Here is a 19893-nt window from a genome sequence, read left to right as displayed (position 1 = left end):
ACATCAATGCACAACTTAGTGTGTTTAGCATGTAAAAATGTATAAATGATCCCTCCCCTAAGTCATAGTGAGATCTTCACAGACACACAATGGTGACAAGTTGTCAAAGAGCAAACAACTCATATAGATAGACTTTTGCCCTGTAGGTTAAAGGCTTTAACTGATACTGGGGGAACCTTAGAACAAACTATATCTGAATTTGTATATAGCTGATTAGTGTCATTTTCAAAACCAAGATACAAAGAATGAGAAAAATCTAGGTAAAATAATACAAGCTGACAAGCGTAACACTTACACTTGGCTTAAAAATGCTACGATGGTAAACATTATACAGGTCCTTCTAAAAAAATTAGCATATTGTGATAAAGTTCATTATTTTCTGTAATGTACTGATAAACATTAGACTTTCATATATTTTAGATTCATTACACACAACTGAAGTAGTTCAAGCCTTTTATTGCTTTAATATTGATGATTTTGGCATACAGCTCATGAAAACCCAAAATTCCTATCTAAAAAAAATTAGCATATTTCATCCGAACAATAAAAGAAAAGCGTTTTTAAAACAAAAAAAGTCAACCTTCAAATAATTATGTTCAGTTTCTGCACTTAATACTTGGTCGGGAATCCTTTTGCAGAAATGACTGCTTCAATGCGGCGTGGCATGGAGGCAATCAGCCTGTGGCACTGCTCAGGTGTTATGGAGGCCCAGGATGCTTCGATAGCGGCCTTAAGCTCATCCAGAGTGTTGGGTCTTGCGTCTCAACTTTCTCTTCACAATTTCCCACAGATTCTCTATGGGGTTCAGGTCAGGAGAGTTGGCAGGCCAATTGAGCACAGTAATACCATGGTCAGTAAACCATTTACCAGTGGTTTTGGCACTGTGAGCAGGTGCCAGGTCGTGCTGAAAAATTAAATTTACATCTCCATAAAGCTTTTCAGCAGATGGAAGCATGAAGTGCTCCAAAATCTCCTGATAGCTAGCTGCATTGACCCTGCCCTTGATAAAACACAGTGGACCAACACCAGCAGCTGCCATGGCACCCCAGACCATCACTGACTGTGGGTACTTGACACTGGACTTCAGGCATTTTGGCATTCCCCTCTCCCCAGTCTTCCTCCAGACTCTGGCACCTTGCTTTCCGAATGATGTGCAAAAGTTGCTTTCATCCGAAAAAAGTACTTTGGACCACTGAGCAACAGTCCAGTGCTGCATCTCTGTAGCCCAGGTCAGGCGCTTCTGCCGCAGTTTCTGGTTCAAAAGTGGCTTGACCTGGGGAAATCGGCACCTGTAGCCCATTTCCTGCACACGCCTGTACATGGCTCTGGATGTTTCTACTCCAGACTCAGTCCACTGCTTCCGCAGGTCCCCCAAGGTCTGGAATCGGTCCTTCTCCACAATCTTCCTCAGGGTCACCTCTTCTCGTTGTGCATTTTCTGCCACACTTTTTCCTTCCCACCGACTGAGGTGCCTTGATACAGCACTCTGGGAACAGTCTATTCGTTCAGAAATTTCTGTGTCTTACCCTCTTGCTTGAGGGTGTCAATGATGGCCTTCTGGACAGCAGTCAGGTCAGCAGTCTTACCCATGATTGCGGTTTTGAGTAATGAACCAGGCTGGGAGTTTTAAAAGCCTCAGGAATCTTTTGCAGGTGTTTACAGTTAATTAGTTGATTCAGACGATTAGGTTAATAGTTCGTTTAGAGAACCTTTTCATGATATGCTAATTTTTTGAGATAGGAATTTGGGGTTTTCATGAGATGTATGACAAAATCATCAATATTAAAACAATAAAAGGCTTGAACTACTTCAGTTGTGGGTAATGAATCTAAACCATATGAAAGTCTAATGTTTATCAGTACATTACAGAAAATAATGAACTTTATCACAATATGCTAAATTTTTTGAGAAGACCTGTATATGTATATTTCTACCAAGAACTTCTGGGTGTGGGCAGCAATAAGTTACCCAGCTCGCCTGTAAACCATTTGAGGTCTGAAACTCCAGCCCCCTCAGCAAAACCACCATGGCATTTTTTTTTTCTAAAGTATTGTGAACTCTGGCAACCACCACGAGACCTCAACACACCCCCAGCTCAGCAGCCACAGCCTAATAGGCTGCTGCCTAGCTGGGGGCAGACCACAGCAGTGCAAATCAGGGTGGCCACAGAGCTTCAGAACACTTCGGATAAAAATGGCCATGACTGTTGCTGATGGAGGGAGGTGGTGTTTCATATCTAATGATTTACAGGCTAGCGGGTGAGCTATTGACCCTTGCAGCTCTGACAGTGCTTTACATTGAAAGCCAAAATTAGTACAAAAGTACTTACATTTTCTGCAGACATCTATAGGGGTCTGTGTCTCCCATAGTCCTGTGCCACAGGAGGCTTACGGCATTTAGTACAAAGTTTTGGCTCAATGACAACTTTCAACATGACTTGAAATATGCAAATAGTTCTAAGTTGATGCAGAATTATGCAAATGCCACTGGAAATCTATTCAGCTAGAAATGGACCAGTTAGCTTTCACTGCAAGATTCGATCAGCCCATTTACATTTTAGAACCAAATGCCTATGCTGAGAACAGTCTAGCAGGAACAAAATGGATTGGGTCTGTACATTAAGTAAATAACAATCTACACCAACACCATTCAATTTTCATACAGATGGATCAAAAATCCAACACTCCCGATCTTCTATCGGAGAACAGGAAATTCGATCATATTTGTCGAACAAATGAAAAAAAATAAAAAAAAAAAAAGCTTTTGATATTTCAGTACAATACGATAGTATTCAGTACGATAGTATTTATCAAAGTGGTGTAAAACTGGATCATTTAATTGTATGGTGTGTGACCACCTTACAGGGGGACCTTAACAGAGAGATATGGATGCTTCCTTTTAAATTCCAGTTGCTTGGCAATCCTGCTGATCTGTTTGGATGCAGTAGTGGCTGAATCACACACCTGAAACAAGCATGCAGCTAATCCAGTCTGACTTCAGTCAGAGCACCTGATCTGCATGCTTGTTGAGGGGCTGTAGCTAAATGTATTAGAGACACAGAATCAACAGGAGAGTCAGGCAACTGGTATTATTTTAATAAGGAAAAATCCATATTTTTCTCAGTTTAGGTTCCCTTTAAAGAGAACCCGAGGTGGGAATTAATTATACTAGTGGGGCACAGAGGCTGGTTGGCCACACTAACACCAGCCTCTGTTGCCCTATGGTGTCCCTCTAAGACCCCCCTTGCGCACCGCTATACCCCCCGCAGTGCTGGCGACAAGCAGCGTGTCACCAGCACAATGTTTACCTCTGCCTGTTAGCGCCGCTCCCCCGCATCGGCACTACCCGCCCGCGTCACTTCCCTCCAATCAGCGGGAGGGAAGGGACGCGGGCGGGTAGCGCCGTTACGGAGGAGGCGGGGGAGCGGCGGTAACAGACAGCACATAGGTAAACATTGTGCTGGTGACACACAGTGTCGCTAGCACTGCAGGGGGTATAGCGACGCGCAGGGGGGTCTTGGAGGCACACCATGGGGCATCAGAGGCTGGTGTTAGTGTGCACAACCAGCCTCTGTGCCCCACTAGCATAATTAAATCCCACATCGGGTTCTCTTTAAGGCAGGGGCCTCAAACTCGCGGCCCGCAGGCCATTTGCGGCCCTCGATACAATATTTTGTGGCCCGCGCCGGCAAAAGCTTCCTTATAGTTCACTTCAGTGCTCCCAAGTAATCAGCTGCATCCCCGCCGCTAAACTAGGGCTGCAGAGCCCCCAAATCGCCCGGGGGGCAATCCGCCGGCATTTCCTGGAAGGGGCAGAGCTTTCAGCTTCAGTTCTGCCCCTCCTGACGTCAGTTGGGGCGCATCGACGCCTCTGCCCGCCCCTTTCACTCTTCCTTCACAGAGAGGGGCAGGGAGAGGCGGCGATGCGCCGCAATTGATGTCAGGAAGGGCAGAGCTTTCAGCTTCAGCTCTGCCCCTTCCAGGAAATGCCGGCGGATTGCCCCCGGGCGATTTGGGGGCTCTGCAGCCCCCGTTTTGCGGCGGGGACACGGCGGATTACTTGTAATGGGAGCACTGAAGCGAACTGTAAGGTAAAATAGGTAAAATAGTTCGCTTCAGTGTGAATGAACGAGGAGGGGGGGGGTGGGGGGGATTTGGGAGGCTGCTGCGGATTTACTTTTTTTGTGAAATCCCTTATGCGGCCCAGCCTCATCCTGACTTTGCCTCCTGCGGCCCCCAGGTGAATTGAGTTTGGAATCAATTGCACCACAACTGATGGTGTGAACTGTTCAGACTTTGAATCACACCACGTTACAGTGTGCAAAACAGTGTCCAATACAGCACAAGGCATTCGTGTTTAAAGATGAACTGTTGCGAAAATCTCAAAATTTAAAACGCATACAAATAAGAAGTACATTTATTCTAGAGTAAAATAAGCCATACATTACATTCTCCTATGTTGCTGTCACTTACAGTAAGTAGTAGAAATCTGACATTACCGAAAGCCCATCCTCTCATGGGGGGGGGGCGCAGTTGCTCTGTCCAACTGCCAAAATAGCATGCAACGAGCAGGGAGGCTGGCCAGCATCTTTGTGTTAATCATTTTCAGGGAATGTCTTTGTAAGGCCAAGCTGAGAATCCCTATGAAGAGATGGACTAGCCCAAAACCTGACGGTAATGTCAGATTTCTACTACCTACTGTAAGTGACAGCAACATAGAAGAAAAGTAATTTATGGCTCATTTTACTCTGGAAGAGATGTACTTATTTGTGTATGTGTTTTAAATTTTAAGATTTTTGCAACAGTTCCTCCAAGTATGATTTACTGCCCCATTTCTGCGACTGCAGTTACTTTACACCACACTTATTTGTCACTGCTTCTCTAAAAGACAAATTAAAACACTTCACACAAAGTAAATAGTATATAGTATTTGATAGCAGCTTTTTTATTGGTTACAAAACCTAAGCCCATATACAAAATTAGGAACACATTTTGATGCCTCTTTTGAAAGAACATTTTAGTCTATTTAAACAGTTAATAAAAAAAAAAAGGAAAGGAAAAAAAAATGCATTTTCAAACACTGTTCTGAAAACGAAAAGTGCAGCAATATTCTTTGTTTTGTAACTATCAGATGATGCAATCCCTACCAAAACTTAATAAGGTCACAGATGAGGAAAGTAAACCCCAAACACTTGGTCAGGGCTTTAAAGAGTCACAGTCACCTGCCCACACTGGAAGCAACCACGTTGGCAAGTGAGACAACTGCAACAGGCTGACAACCCAGCAGTTCATCAGAAGTCATTTCAGCAGTTTTACAGGAAAGCCAAGCACACAAATATATACACCGTTGAAATACATGGGAAATATGTGACCTGCCAAAAGATCAGGAACTGATCAGATAATTGTGAAACTGGGAGTCGACCAGGAGTCATAGGTTCGTGGGATAGTGTATATAAATATATTTGTGACTCACCCAGACCTACCACATTGCACGTCTATAAAGGGGATTCCACTATTTCCTATACCCGATGTGCAGCTTCCTGTCCCTGCTCACCGGTCAAGTCATCCATAATTTGATCCCAATTTACTAATCAACAAACTAAAGGGAACCTGAAGTGAGAGGTATATGGAGGCTGCCATATTTATTTCCTTTTAAGCAATACCGGTTGCCTGGCAGTCCTGATCATCATCTCTGCCTCTAATACTTTTAGCCACAGACTCTGAACAAGCATGTGTTTCTGACGTGGTCAGATCTGAAAAGATTAGCTGCATGCTTGCTTCTGGTGTTATTCAGACACGACTGCAACCAAATAGATCAGGAGGGCTGTCAGGCAACTGGTATTGTTTAAAAGGAAATAAATATGGCACCCTCCCTATACTTCTCGCTTCAGGTTCCCTTTAAAACGTGGCACAGGTAAGAGCAAAAAAAAGGAAAAATGTGTCCTAACAAGATTGTGCAGTACAGCATAGGTGTGTGCTTAACAAAAATACAAATCATTTGGTAGGTAAATAGTTCAAACATGTATTTAGACCACATATTTAGCCTTTTTTGGATCTCCATTTTACTTCAGATGACAAATGTCTGCCTCCAGCTGGAGTAGGTGACTAGCTCCCTTTAAAGTAGTCATGTACACTTTAAAGCCTTAATAAAGGGAAAAAAACAACAATAATTGTCTGACTTGTGGGGGAAAAACCTTCCTTGCCAATAATTTAATCTTAAAAATTCCCAAGAAAAAACAGTGGACCTACTATAGCTTATATGAAACAAATGTGAGGAAATTAAAGGGGGAAAAATACATATCACCAATTTAGAAGAAAAAAAAATCCACAAAAATATTGGAAAAAAAAAAAATTCATCATACAATAAAGTGACCATATCAAGTTCTGCTATAAACTGTCTACGTTACGTAAAACACCACATTATTTTAGCCTATTACTTTGTGAATGGGATGCAGTTATGATATGAAGCCAGCTCGAAAACTCTCAGGATGGGGAAAGAAAAAAAGGCACAATGAATTTCAACTCGTTTTTTCTTTTCTTATGTGCACAAGAGTTGAAAAAAAGTTTTGAGCCACCTTAAAGAGAAATTGAATCTAAAATTTATAAAACCTATAAATAATCAGAGGCCAGACCGCTATATTAAAACAGATTCTCTAGCAAGTAAAAATCTTGCAGTTTAAACATACGCTTGTATCCTCCTGGGGATACAAGACAAACCCCACCCCCCTCTTTAAAGTGGCTCCACCTTGGCAGAGATATATATTGTTATGAATGCACACCTGCTGTGACCTCCTTAGGTGAAAGCATTGAAAGGCCAAGTCTCAGTTCAGTACTGCGTACATTCCAGTATGGTACAAGTACATGTTAGCTGCCTGCACCTCTCACCAGCTACATATCCCCATTCTGTGGCTATTACAGCCATATTCATGTGAAGGAGTTAAGCTACGCTTTTAAACAGAAGCCGCCTTGATTGATATATAGGCGCTGGCATTTGCTGGCTTGTTTTTAAAGAACTTTTCATCCTGTTAAGTAAGAGCATCTCCCCTAAATATATGCTGAAAATTAGATTCCCTTGGTTATAACCAAGCTTTACAAGACTTTAATTAACTTTCAGGTGGTGTTTTACACTTATGTGGTCACAATAAGCAGTGGGGATTGTCATGGAGATGCAAATAGTTCAGAGTTGCTGCAGAATCCTGCAGCTTGAAAAAAGAACCAATTGGTGGGATTCTTAACAGCTGTTCAAGCTGCATACATTTGCATTAAAAAAAAATAAACAAAATTCAGCATCTACTCGGATTTGCCTCTCATTGACCATCCATTATAAGCAGGTTTCCTCCAGGCACAACCCTTGCCTAATTCTTTCCGTGTTCCCACTACAGCAGAAAACTGCCATGTTTGTCAGTTTTACAGCATCTAAAAAACAATGAATGACAGTGAATTGCATTTATTGTCAGTCTGCAACGGATTCCGCACAGTCCGTGATTGTTCCAGACAAGTGGATGCATTTCCCATACAACCTGTGGTTGAAACACATCCACCCCGGGCTCCAGCCGGTTCGCTCCGGATAGTCGTTCGTGGTCTGGCTGAAGTGGGAAAATGGATTCAGACTCCAATAGCATGCACGAAACAGCAGGCCATAGAGGGAGACTGATGGCAACACTACTTCACTTAAAGCTTTGCTCTGCGGAGGACAGTCTTGTAAATCATCTGCTGACTAGCCCATAGACACTAGATTAACTTCTGCTAAAAAGGGTCTACTGACCCAGTAAGTGGATAACCTTCAGCTGTGTGCCAATAAAAGCAGTGAATGGAGTTTCTTGAGACAGGTGCCATGGTCATGGGATGCCTGACCGAAAAGATTACCTCCCGGAGAATCAGACTTTTGGTCAAGATCTTATTGTTGGATAAGTGGTCATTCAAGCCAATTAAAGTGTCCTGGGTAACTCCTAAAGCATATGAAAACATGCAAGTGAGAAGTAGGTCTAGGAAAACTCATGGTGAAGCATGTGATCAGTTTGATAAGGTGATAGATATGCAAGGCTCTGATTTGATAGTCACCATCATGTGCTAAAGCAGTATGTTATCACAGCAAATCTGAGCTTTGCAAATCTATCAGTGCTCAAACAAATCACATGCTTCTCCATGAGCTCTCGAAGTCAAGACCATAGTGTTAAGTTCTGAATATTTTATGTGTAAATTACAAACATTTAATTTGAGTGCCTAATACAATATTTTACAGTGTGATCCTTCAATCTTACCCTACACAATTTAGTGCGCAAATTATCCAGCGTCAATGAGATGCTAAGAATTCCAGTTCACATGCAAATTTAATGCAAATGACCTTAGAAATCAGCCAATTATAATCGCTATTGATTTTGATTGGCCAATTTTCAAGCCCCATACAAGGTCATTAAATGTACATTGAAGCTGGAAATACCAGCCTCTACTGGGTACTGAGGATGGAGATGGAACTGTAACTTTCCCCTTCAAAAATAAGTCAGCAATGACAGATCCCGTATTTTATCCTGACAGCTTATGTTTCATAGAAAAATTTCATTGGTGCTGAGGACCATCTCAGCGAGCTAAAGCTGTAGAGGATTCTAACAGATCCGACAAGCGGGTCTATATCGGAACCACCAGTGGGGACATTTTGTATCTGGATTCTGACATAAGCAGTCACACTGTACGTAACACACTAGTATCCACTAATACTGAAATTTCCATTTGAGGTGGACTAAGCCTATAAGAAAAGAAATTGGATCCAATTTTCAAATGGCATTTCTTTTCACGGTACAGTAAACATGACCCAAGTTTGCTAACCAAAAAGTAGTTTTAATTTCACTATCCTTTCACATCAATTCATCAGGAACCAGCAAGCCACAATAAACTGTGCACTGGAATCCCTGCTGTAAAATGTTCCTAGTCTCACAGGTAAATAAGCTCGCACCCCAAAAGAAAAGAGAAACAAAAATATGCATATTGGAAATAGGAATTTCTGAAAAGCAACAAAGCCACTCAAACAATTTCTCACCTTATTACAACCATTGGTGCAAAACAAATTAAACAAACCTAGCTTCCTAAGGTTGTTAATGCAAGGGTTACTGAAAAGAGCTCTGTACAGCCAAAAGAAGGATGCTAGCACAGCACAGAAACTTAGAGCAGGACTGCCTCACGAACAGATGCAGTGCAGCCCCCTTGTGTACAGGTAAATGCATAAATGAGCCCTGTTTCATGATTTGTAGCACGTGTGCTTTTCAAAGAATAAAGTTTACTGTGATCTCGAGCTAGTCTGCGATGTGGCTCACCAGTTAAAATTAATGCAGTAATGGCAGATATCTTGAGCAGAGTGACAGATGTATAGCAAAGTACATTACACATTTGCCAGCTAACCCTTGCTGCAGCGACCTCCAGCTTTAAGGTTCAGGAGCTGCCAAACAGCACCACTTTGCATGCCAGACAGCATAAGTTGTTGAACATACACAGTCAGAATTGCTTTCCACGACAAGTTGAGTGCTTCCCAAGCACCATGCAAGTTGTCCTAAGCCACCCAAACCTTACAGCTGATGATCTATGGACGAGGGCTAATAATAGGATCTTTGCATTTAAAGGATATGACCGAACTTATAAGTAAATACTTGTTATGGTGAATAGTTCTTCTGGGATGCAGTCTGCATCCTTGTCTTGCCCCAATTACCTCCAATCGCTGTGTAAACAGTCTGGACCGGGTCCCAACCCCTGGGTCGACATCCTTGACCTAGATACAGAATTCCCCCATAGCCCCAATCTCCTATGCAGGTCAGGAGCTCTTTGCCGCCGGGTCCTTGCTCCTGGCAGCCTCCAGCTGCTCCACCACATACGCTCACATCACTTGTAGCAGTGCATATGAGGTCGCACCTACTTAGCACAGACAGGACACTGCTTGCCAGTGATGTGAGTGTGTGCGCTGGACGTCCTGGAGGCTGTCAGGAGCAAGGACCCGGCAGCTGAGAGCTCTCTACCTGCGTAGACACGTGAGCAGCCAGGCAAACTGCACAGGGGCTATGGAGGAATTCCGTTACCAGGTCAACACAGACAAGGTCGGGGTCCGGTCTAGACTGTTTGCACAGAGATAGGAGGCAATCTGTGGCAAAACATGGATGCAGACTGCGCCCCAGAAGGATTATGCACCATAATCAGTATTTACTTTTTTTAAGCTGTAACCTTGTATTATCCTTTAATGTCCCCCAATCTAGAGATCTACTGTTCCACTTCTTCCAACAGATCTGTTTTATGATAAATACATCTGCCATACATCTGCCACTGCAGACCTCCTACAATGCTATTTTTCTGGCGTCAGTGATGATTTGCTTGCTTCTATTCTACTATGCAGATGTAAGTGTCTGACAGTGGTGGATTCTGTGAGCAGGAAGTGTTGGCCAGTGGCTGTGTATGGCAGTGGCAACTCCATTCAGCTTAAAAACTATTCAGATGAATGGCATAGCATTACTGTGGTATGACAGCAAATTACAGCAGATGTCATCACCTTTGCAAAAGAAAAAACTTGGATACATTTTCATTCTGTATTTCCACATTATGTTATACAACATTTTATTTTTCTTTTATTATCTTCCTGGCAAGCTAGCAGTGGAATGATCTTGGACTACTTCACTTATGCCATGGGGGAGTCCCACAGCTGACTTTCCCCACTTAGACTTGGTGTGTACTTAGGTGAGGGTTTAGTTACTTGTCCTGAATGCAGCCGGCAGTCTATTTACAAGTTCCATGATTCTGGATCAGTAGCCAGATTTGTCAATGATCAAGACAGGAAATCTTTATCACTATGTAATCAATGCAGGCTGAAGTCGTTTTAAAAGGAACCAGAGACGGGATAATTTGGTGCATCTATACTTACCTGGAGCTTCCTCCAGTCCCATGAGGTGAGTGGGCTCCCTCGTCATCCTCTCCATTCCCTCCCGGTACTATAGCCAGTCATGTGCTTATGCGCATGCCCCCGCCGCTCTCCCGCACCTGGGGTGTGTTCTGTGCCTGCACACTCCTAGTCACAGGCGTGCGGGTACGTGGCCAGGCATGCGCACAAGTGCATGACTGGCCAGATGAGCAGGGGGGATATTCACTGAACAGAGCAGCCGGACAGGACATGGGGCTGTAGGAAGCCCCAGGTAAGTATATATACTCCCAATTATTCCAGCTCTGGTACACTTAAAGCCGGTACACACCCTACATAGTTATCAGCTGAGGCAGCTGGTGAGGGCTGCTGAGAATCTAGCGGGTGTACAGCAACCCCCAATCCTCGTCAGCGAAAGACTGGCGCACTGACTTAGCCGAGCGCATATTAAGGGCATTGTTCTCTTACTCACCCTCGTCCGCTCAGTTCTGCTCCATAGTGTGCTTTACTATTGGCCCTTTTACTCTATAACAAGCAACTTGTCTGTACAGAACTTGTCAGGAATGGTCGGCCGAGGGATTAAGCCCCAATCCTTGCAGGCAACAGTCCTGGTTTGTAAGCATGAGGCTTTACTTACATTTATACTCGTCAAATATTGTTGCAGCAAGTACTAGTGTACATAAGTAGACTTCAATCCGTAGTGGGCGATAATGGCCATGGCCTCAATTTCTGACAACAACGCTACTTCCTGGTTACTACAGTCGCTGTAAATATAGTCTTAGAAGTCAGTCCTATCCTGGGTAACTAATTCTCCCATCTTTATCAGAGAAGGAGAGATCCAACAACTACTCCATCTCCATCACAACTCTATAAAGGTGTAATGTCCTATCTAGAGTCTGGACATGTACAGACTCCTAGACAAGCGCACAGCTCCTCCAGTTACACACTCAAGTCATAAGTTAAAGAAAACAAAATATTCAAAGCAGCAAATATCGCCTGCAGGACTTTCCCATGATCAAAAATAAAGTAGTCCAGGACCAGCAGTTTGTTTTGACCAGTGTATTACATCATAACTTGCCAAGAGGATTTTAACCACTTCATGCCATGGGCTGAAGGGTATGAATGAGTGCACTTCTGCAGAACAGACGTTTATATAAACAATCTATTTGCACTGAAGGTGCACAAATAGACACAGACTGATAATGTAAATGATTTTTCCCCAACAGTGCTCCTTTAGGTGTACTCCCCCAACAAAGAGTCAAAATACTGCTTATACAGAATGACTCCATTGTAATGGTTTACCAATATGACCACAAGTGGAGAGGAAAAATACTAAGAGGTGGGTGCCAACTGTCACTACATTGATCACACAGGGTGGAAATTCTTCATACAACTGCTGACACTGCAACAAATGCCCTAAACAAAGCCTACAAATCCAGTAGCTGTGCATACCAGGTGAAAATAATTTACAAATTAAAGGATTGACCGTTCCTCCTAATGGAAAGATCAGTAGCCTTCAGGTAGCTGTAACTTTAGCTTTTAACTCCCAGCATGCTTTGCCAGTTTATTATTCAAACCTTGGCCCGATTTACAGCAAGCCACAACCCCCTCTGCATACTCCCCTGTTAGGTTTCTTAAAAAGCACTGGCTACATAAAAAAATCATTTAAGACTACTTGCCGTAAACATGAAAAACTCCACAGCTTAACCCCAATAAAAATTGCCTTCTTCCACCTTAGCGTAAATGAACACACCACATCTATCGTAAGCTGAAAGCAAGGTCAAGCCAATATAATTTTAGATCTGCCTTTAAAAGTTCCTAAATATTTTGGTACGCTTGCTTTCAGCTTGAGATCTGGTTTATAAAGAAAGCTCCTAGGGGGAAGAGAACTCCATGCACATTATTTGGTTATGTCAAAAAAGCAGGAAAAACAAAACAAAACAAAAAAAACAGGTCAAAGTTGTCAGAGGGCGTCATGTTAAAAAAAATAATACAAAGCTTTGCTTTTAAATCCATTCCATTTTCCAATCCCGATGTGGAAGGAAGTTTGGGAAATACTAGAGACAAACAGTTTTCTCTTAAACTTGTTTTCAATAATTCACCAAAGGTTATTTTTTTATTCAGTTTCACCAAATGAAATCTTTTGGCTTGCACAATTATTTTTTCCCAATAATTTTATAGTTCCTTAAAATATGAAAATGTCTATGGAGAAGATGGAGGCTCAGAGGAGACTGTACCCTTTGCAGAGTCTTCCACAATGTATGCATTATAGCAAAGTCTTGATATACAGTGCACCAGGTTCAAGAGAAGCTACTTTTCCACAGGAAGCGGATATGCCATCACTATGAAATCATCTTAACAACAGAAAAAGAAAGGTTGGATGTTGTGGCAGTCAGCACACAGTGCCAAATGGAAACGGTAAAAAAATACAGCTGGGACTGTTAGGATTTCAAAAGAAAACCAAGCTCATGCATATGCAATTACAGTCCGTGTGAGTGTGACGTTTGGCAACTGCAAGTGACAGATACATGGTTTTGCTTTAGAAGCATCAAAATGAAGAGGCGTGTGTATCATGAAGCTTTTAGGGTTTCTTCAATTGGTGGACGTCTGGTGGTAAGATTCGTCGAGGGACAGAGAAAAGCTGCACTGCAACACACTTAGAAGTTAAATTCTTTTGTTTGAAGGTTGGCTGATGGCTCAAAGTTGTAGGTACCTCCCTGGGTGGGTTCAGGAATGAGGCTTTGATCTTCATCAATCTGCAGAGGTGAAATGATAAAATAGCCTTCAGTGAAATCAACATAATTAATGCCCAATTACAACAACAAATAAAGTTCTTTTCTCCCGTAGGACTCAACTGTCCTATGCCAGCGAAGCAGGTAATCCGCACCGAAGCCGGGCACCATCATAGCAGCAATGCTATGATGTGCACCCCACATAGCTGTAAATTTGGGGCTCTGGCGGCTGCCAGACCCCGAATTACATCACCCTCTGTGACAACTCGGAGGGGAAATAGTATCTAACACCGCCTCGGAGTTTAACAGAAGCAGGGAGAAGCGTAATTCGGCTCTCTGTCGCCGAACTAAACGGCGCCAGAACAATATGCACTCCACACCAGTCCTCAAGGATCATCCAGTCCAGCGCCGCGGCTCACTTTCCATGTCTTCGTCTTACAAGTTGAATGCCACTGCGCTTGAGTGACCATGTACGTCCTCGCTACACAAGGGCAGTATGAAGTTTTATCGTACTCTGCCTGTGCAGGATGCTCCCGGCGACAGGCGACGAGGACGTGTGCAGCCACATTGTGCGTTTGACTCGTAAGACGAAGAAACGGAAAGTGAGCCGTGGCAGAGGACCGGAGGATCCTTGAGGACTGGCGTGGGACAGGACATCTGCAGGGAGCCAGCAGAAGCCCCAGGTAAGTGAAAGAGAAAAAAAAAAGTTCCCCTCTAAAGCACAACTAATCCCAAAAGTGAACAACCTAAGCTCTCATAATATTTGTATTATCTGGTGTGCAACTGTCCACACAGACTACATAAAAGCACTAAAGTAGTTTTCTTATTGGACAAAGCCCAACTTTGGGAGCTGGGGAGAACGAACAATCCACTGTCAGCCTAAACTTTTTTTGTACTTACAAGAACAAATTCCTCACTCTTCCCACTAGATATAAGATAAAGGGCTGTGTATATTTATTAAAGAGAACAATACAGTTATGTAAAATTGTGTGTTCTTATGAGATTAAAAACCGTAGATGCGCAATTTATATTAAAAACAGTCATAAAGCCTACTATGTAAAGGATACCTGAGGTGACATGAGAAACATATGTATCATACTAGTCCTACTTATAAATTGTCTGGGGGTCACAGTTTTCCTGCACAAGTGTTAAAAAAAACTAGTTCTGTTATCGATAAAAAAAAGAAATCAGGGCAGGAAAAAAAATCAGATCTAAAACCGAAACTAAACAAAAGAGAATTTTCTGACAACATAGTGCATGTTGTGTAGTACGGATGTTCTTTAATCCTGTATGTACTGGAACGTAAGGAGTATGAGGGGGACAGTTTCTGTTACAGGTCTTTCGGTAAATTTACCTACTTTTTTTTTAAAACTCCGACATAGCCCCTATGTAACAGATCGTACTGGTTGTTAATCTGCCTCATAAGTGACAATGCTATGCCTGGTACACCCAATGCAATTTTCTATCAGATTGATGGTCAAATTGATTATTTCCGACAGGTCAGATCTGATTTCCAATAGTTTTTCTGATAAATCGTATACAAAATCGATCAGAACAACGATCGGAAATCAGATTGGACCTTCCGGAAATAAATCGATTAGACTGTCAATCGGCCAGAAAATTGCATCGCGTGTACACACATTAGGTACACACCATTCAATTTCCTGGCAGATTGCTGGGTCAAAATGATTTTCGACATTTCCAAAAAGCTTTCAATCGATAACTGGATACATTTTGTGCAGTAGTGATCTGAAAATCAATCTATTTATCATTTGAGAGCCAAATGACTGCATGTCAGTTACAGGTAGAATAGAAGATACCAATTAACGTTACAAAATGCTGTTTACTGGTAAGCAACATCTTATTGTACGAACATAAAAAGTAGAAAGGTATTTGCTGCCAGCTGTTATTAAGCTGATCCTGCAGTGGAGGATTAGCCTGGGAAGGCTAAGATGTTCTTATAAATAAGGCATTTTTCTTACATCATGAAAGAATGTCAGCAGGTGACACAGTAGTTGAAGTCTGAAATGATTCAGATTCCAGCAACAATGAAAAACAGCATCTGGTAAGGTCCCTTGCCGTCGATTTAGGTTGTGTTTACTAGTAAGCCAATTTTCATGTAAATTTTGTTTTTTACACATTTAAACTGGAATGGGTGGGAAAGGGTTAAAGTAATGAAGAAAAAGTTGAGAGATGGCTACCCTTCCTATCAACTAGAAATAAAATCTATTCATTTTGGATTTTCAATCTTAAAAACAATGTTTTACTTACGTCATCACCAGAGAAATACTGATCTATGATTTCAAATGCTAATTTATAAATCTCTTCATTCTCATGTTGCTGAAGTGCTTCTATCTTTTCCAGACCTGTAAAAAAAGGGAAAACAATGTCACTTCAGCAGAGATGTACTGCAGCATAAGATTTTCATGGACTTGTACTGCCAATTTCCAAACTCCCAAATTATTTTATTAGAACTGGATAAAAAAAAGAATACAAAGACATTTGTATAGCACAGGCCCAAAGTTATTAACCAGCTCGGGACCAGCTGCAATTAAAATACACTGCACTTGTGGTTGCCTAAGCCTAATGCAGCATAATTATTAAAACACTGTCCGATCCTGAACATGGGACAATGGCGCATCCCCACTGGCAGTCTAAAGAAAGCTCTTGATCCCACAGAATATCAAGCTGCCCCATGTGTGTGAATATGTATGTGGTGTTACAACAGTTGCATGAGACCAAGAGAGAAAAGGACAGTCCTCCAAGACCAGAAGTGTTTAGCAAAAAATGGCAGTATGGAAATGGTGGACAGATGTCATTATCCACTTGTGTACAGAAATATAGAAAGCAATGTGCGCTTCTATTTGAGCAGTTTTTTTTTCTAATCTGTGGGAACAGATACATAAACTTTAAAATGACCCAGTTTCAAAACAGTGGTCACTAAAGTAAAGGCAGTGTCAAGTTGGCTCTGGTCTCAGTACTGTACTTCCTGAAACAAAAGTAACCATAACAACCCCCCAAACACAAGCTGAGCAGGCTATGGCTTACTGTAATGTGGTCAGAAAGTTGATGTGGCCATTTATCACCTGCCTAAGTTCAAGAGACTGAGCCATGTCACAGGGTGAGCAGTGGGAGAGCAGTAAAGGAGGAGAAAAAAAAAAAAAAAAAAAAAGTGATCACATTCTTACTCTTCCACCATACAACGGGGGACAGTAAATAGTTAGTTGTGGCTCTATACAATAAAGCCTTACCCTTTGACACTGCATCAAGCTTCTCTAATAGTTTGGCATATTCAGTCAAATTCTTTATTTTTGAGCAAAGACACAAAAAAGACACTAATGCTGGGTACGCACAGTACGTTTTTCAGCTCGATTTTCCATCCAATCTTCTTTTTCTTATGTTTTCCCATTCACTACTATGAGAAATCGACCCGAAAACCGATCGTAAGGAATATCGGACATGTCGGAAATTATCTATCGAACCCATCTATTGGGGGTAAAAACGTAGGGTACGTAACCCAGCATTATACACAAAATGGACACACAATCTGTTAATTCCTCTAATGAAATGTGTGGTGACAGGTACTCACCTCCACATTCCTCTATGATCTCAGCAATTGTGCTTGCTTCTTCCCCAGCCATTATCAATATGTTTTTCAAGCCATCTAAAACCACCTGCACAACTTGAGAGTCTTTCACAGCCAATAAATTGCAAAATGGTGGGATGACATTCTGCTGTACGAGGTATTCCACCTGTTAGAAAAATATAAGCAACATTCACAGCATTTTAAATCATATCCAAAGAGTTAATACTGTATTATATTGTTGGTAAAAACTGAACTGACCCAATTACAACAAAACCAAGGAGGTAAACGGACTGCAGCCTGATTAGTTAGCTGGTAGCCATTACGTACCTGAGCATGCTAGGCTTTGAAACATTAGCACTACATTGCACACCTAGACCAGTCATACTTCACTGTACAGAACAGTCTATGGCAGGCCTGGGCAACATTTAAGTGGCCGAGTCACTGTCCGCATTCCGTTATTTTGAAATCTCCCTCCCTGCAGAGATGCGAGCTGGCAATAACAAGAGGGTTAACTTACCTAATCGTTGCTTCCAGCATCGGGTCTCTATGGCCACAGCGGTGTCATGTGACACCGTCAGAAAATGACGGTATCACGTGAAGCAGCCACAAAAACCAGACACTGGAAGTGGCTATTAGGAAAGTTAACCCTTTTCTTATGGCTCACTCGCAACTTTACAGAGGGGTGCGGGGGGAGGGGGGAGTAGGGGAATCCAGCCACCCAGCGGCGTGCCGGATTTACAGCACACGCCGGCCGAATGTAGCCCATGGACTATCGTTTGCCCAGTGCTGGTCTATGGGATTCTTATGCTGACACCACACTGGCAGAATGACCTGCAAGATATTGATTAAACTAAATGTATCAAAAGCAAAGGTGGCTTAATGAAGCAAATGTGCAACGAACATGAATGGTTTTCATTTCAAATAACCAATCATGAGAAAATTAAAATGTTCCGTGCACATTAAAACAAGGTTAAAAACTACACTGCTCATTTTCATCAGTAATCACCTCCACTGTTGATAAATCCCATTGATCTGAGAATATGATTCTCCATGGGTGGTCAGTATAAAAGAATATAATAACTTCAATGCTCTAAGATAAGCAACAGCATAATAGCCTTTAACCAGTTGAGGAGCACAGGCTTACATCCCCTAGTGACCAGGTTATTTTTTTTTATTTTTTACAATTCAGGCCACTGGAGCTTTGACAGCTCGCTGCAGGGCTGTACAACTTAGCACACAAATGAATGTTGCCCCCTTATCTTGCCACCAACAAACCTTTCTGTTGGTGGCATCTGATTGCTGCTGAAACTTTAAAAAAAAAAATTGTCTTTATTCTTCTTCTAACCTTCCTTCGTATCAGCCTATGAGAGGCAATCATCTTTCGAGCCACTCAAGGGGATATAGCTCAGTGACAGAGCTGCCCTGGATACAGCACTGAAGGAGATCACAGCACAGTACATTTGAAATAAATGGGGGTTTCACCATCTAACAGTCTCCCGGGCAACGGTCGCCACCGGCAGAGTGTGCTCAAGCGGGGATGCGTGCGATCCCCTGCAATACACCCCCCCCCCCCCAGGACTTGACGCCAACCGGCGTTAGGCGGTCATGGGGGGGGGGGGCACAGTGCGGCCGCCAATCGGCATTGGGCAGTTGTAAGGTGGTTAAACAAACATTTGTTACACCTTGTAGAACTACTGCAATAATTCCTGCTTTCATGGAAGCAAAGGGTTAACACCCAGTGTTTACATATTAGCTGTGTCTGCTGAGGACTGTCGGATTTTGTGCCGACACGGCTGAGCAATCAAATTACACTTTTGTTTACTAGAAGATGAGGGGGAATTACAGGCTCTTCTCTTTAAAAACACACATGGTGCATTTCTCTGTTTTCTCTGCACCCTGTGCAAGAGTTCAGGTCCACTTTAACTATAAACATAACATGAAAATCATTCCCTATTTACGCCAAGCCTTACCTGGTCTTTCCGGCCACTTATTGTTAAGTTGCTGATTGCCCAAGCAGCTTCTTTTTGGGTTCCAAAATCTCCCTGCAAGAAAAGACAACTTTTTAGGAGATCAGAGAATTCTCTCCCTTGTGAAACAACATGAAGGCTGAAAATTAACAGTAAAGACAACAGTTGAATAGAGCTCCTATAGGATTACCTTAGCCAGCTGATGAATAATCATAGGGATTAATCCAGCATCAATAACAGCTTGAACCTGTTGCTGATTGCCCGCAGTGATATTAGACAGGAACCAAACTGCTTCCTAAAAACAACATCACAAGAACAGTAAAATATGACTGAGGTATGAAAGGCATACACTTACAGTAGAGTCTCAGTATTCCAGAACTCTAAACCACAAAAAAAAATAAATCCTGGCCTTGCAGGATTCACATAGCTATTTTTACAGTACACAATCACCACAGAGATCTGCAGCAGCCCTGCACTTACTTTCCTGGGATCCAGCACAGCAATTCTCCCTCCATCCTCCAGGTGGCGCTGTAACTCTGTAGTGAGATCACAGTCTGTAGTCATGATGACAGACAGCGATCTCCCCAGCCTCTGAGGACAGGAAGTAGAATGGCTGCCGGCATCTGGATCCCAGGACAGGCAAGTTATAACGCCTTCTGTGCTTTAGGCTCTGCACAAGACTCCCCACGGCTACCCCGAGTCAGGAGTGCCACTCCTGGCT

The 19893-nt window shown here is 42.6% G+C and overlaps 1 protein-coding gene across 2 annotated transcripts in view; it reads right to left on the bottom strand.

The window, feature by feature from the left end:
• Positions 1 to 4916: 4916 nt before the first annotated feature.
• The window catches only part of KPNA3 (karyopherin subunit alpha 3), a 79786-nt gene continuing 64809 nt past the window's right edge, over positions 4917 to 19893 (bottom strand). For both annotated transcript variants that reach the window (XM_068267152.1, XM_068267153.1), the window contains exons 13-17: positions 19363 to 19467; positions 19176 to 19247; positions 17209 to 17371; positions 15891 to 15985; positions 4917 to 13643 (exon numbers count right to left, since the gene is read on the bottom strand). In XM_068267152.1, the coding sequence (XP_068123253.1) occupies positions 13545 to 13643; positions 15891 to 15985; positions 17209 to 17371; positions 19176 to 19247; positions 19363 to 19467 (534 nt within the window). In that variant the 3' untranslated portion in view covers positions 4917 to 13544. The remainder of the gene's footprint in view (positions 13644 to 15890; positions 15986 to 17208; positions 17372 to 19175; positions 19248 to 19362; positions 19468 to 19893) is intronic.

The sequence above is a fragment of the Hyperolius riggenbachi genome, chromosome 2 (assembly GCF_040937935.1).
Source record: "Hyperolius riggenbachi isolate aHypRig1 chromosome 2, aHypRig1.pri, whole genome shotgun sequence".
Lineage (NCBI taxonomy): Eukaryota > Metazoa > Chordata > Amphibia > Anura > Hyperoliidae > Hyperolius > Hyperolius riggenbachi.
This window is presented reverse-complemented; position numbering and strand designations above follow the sequence as displayed.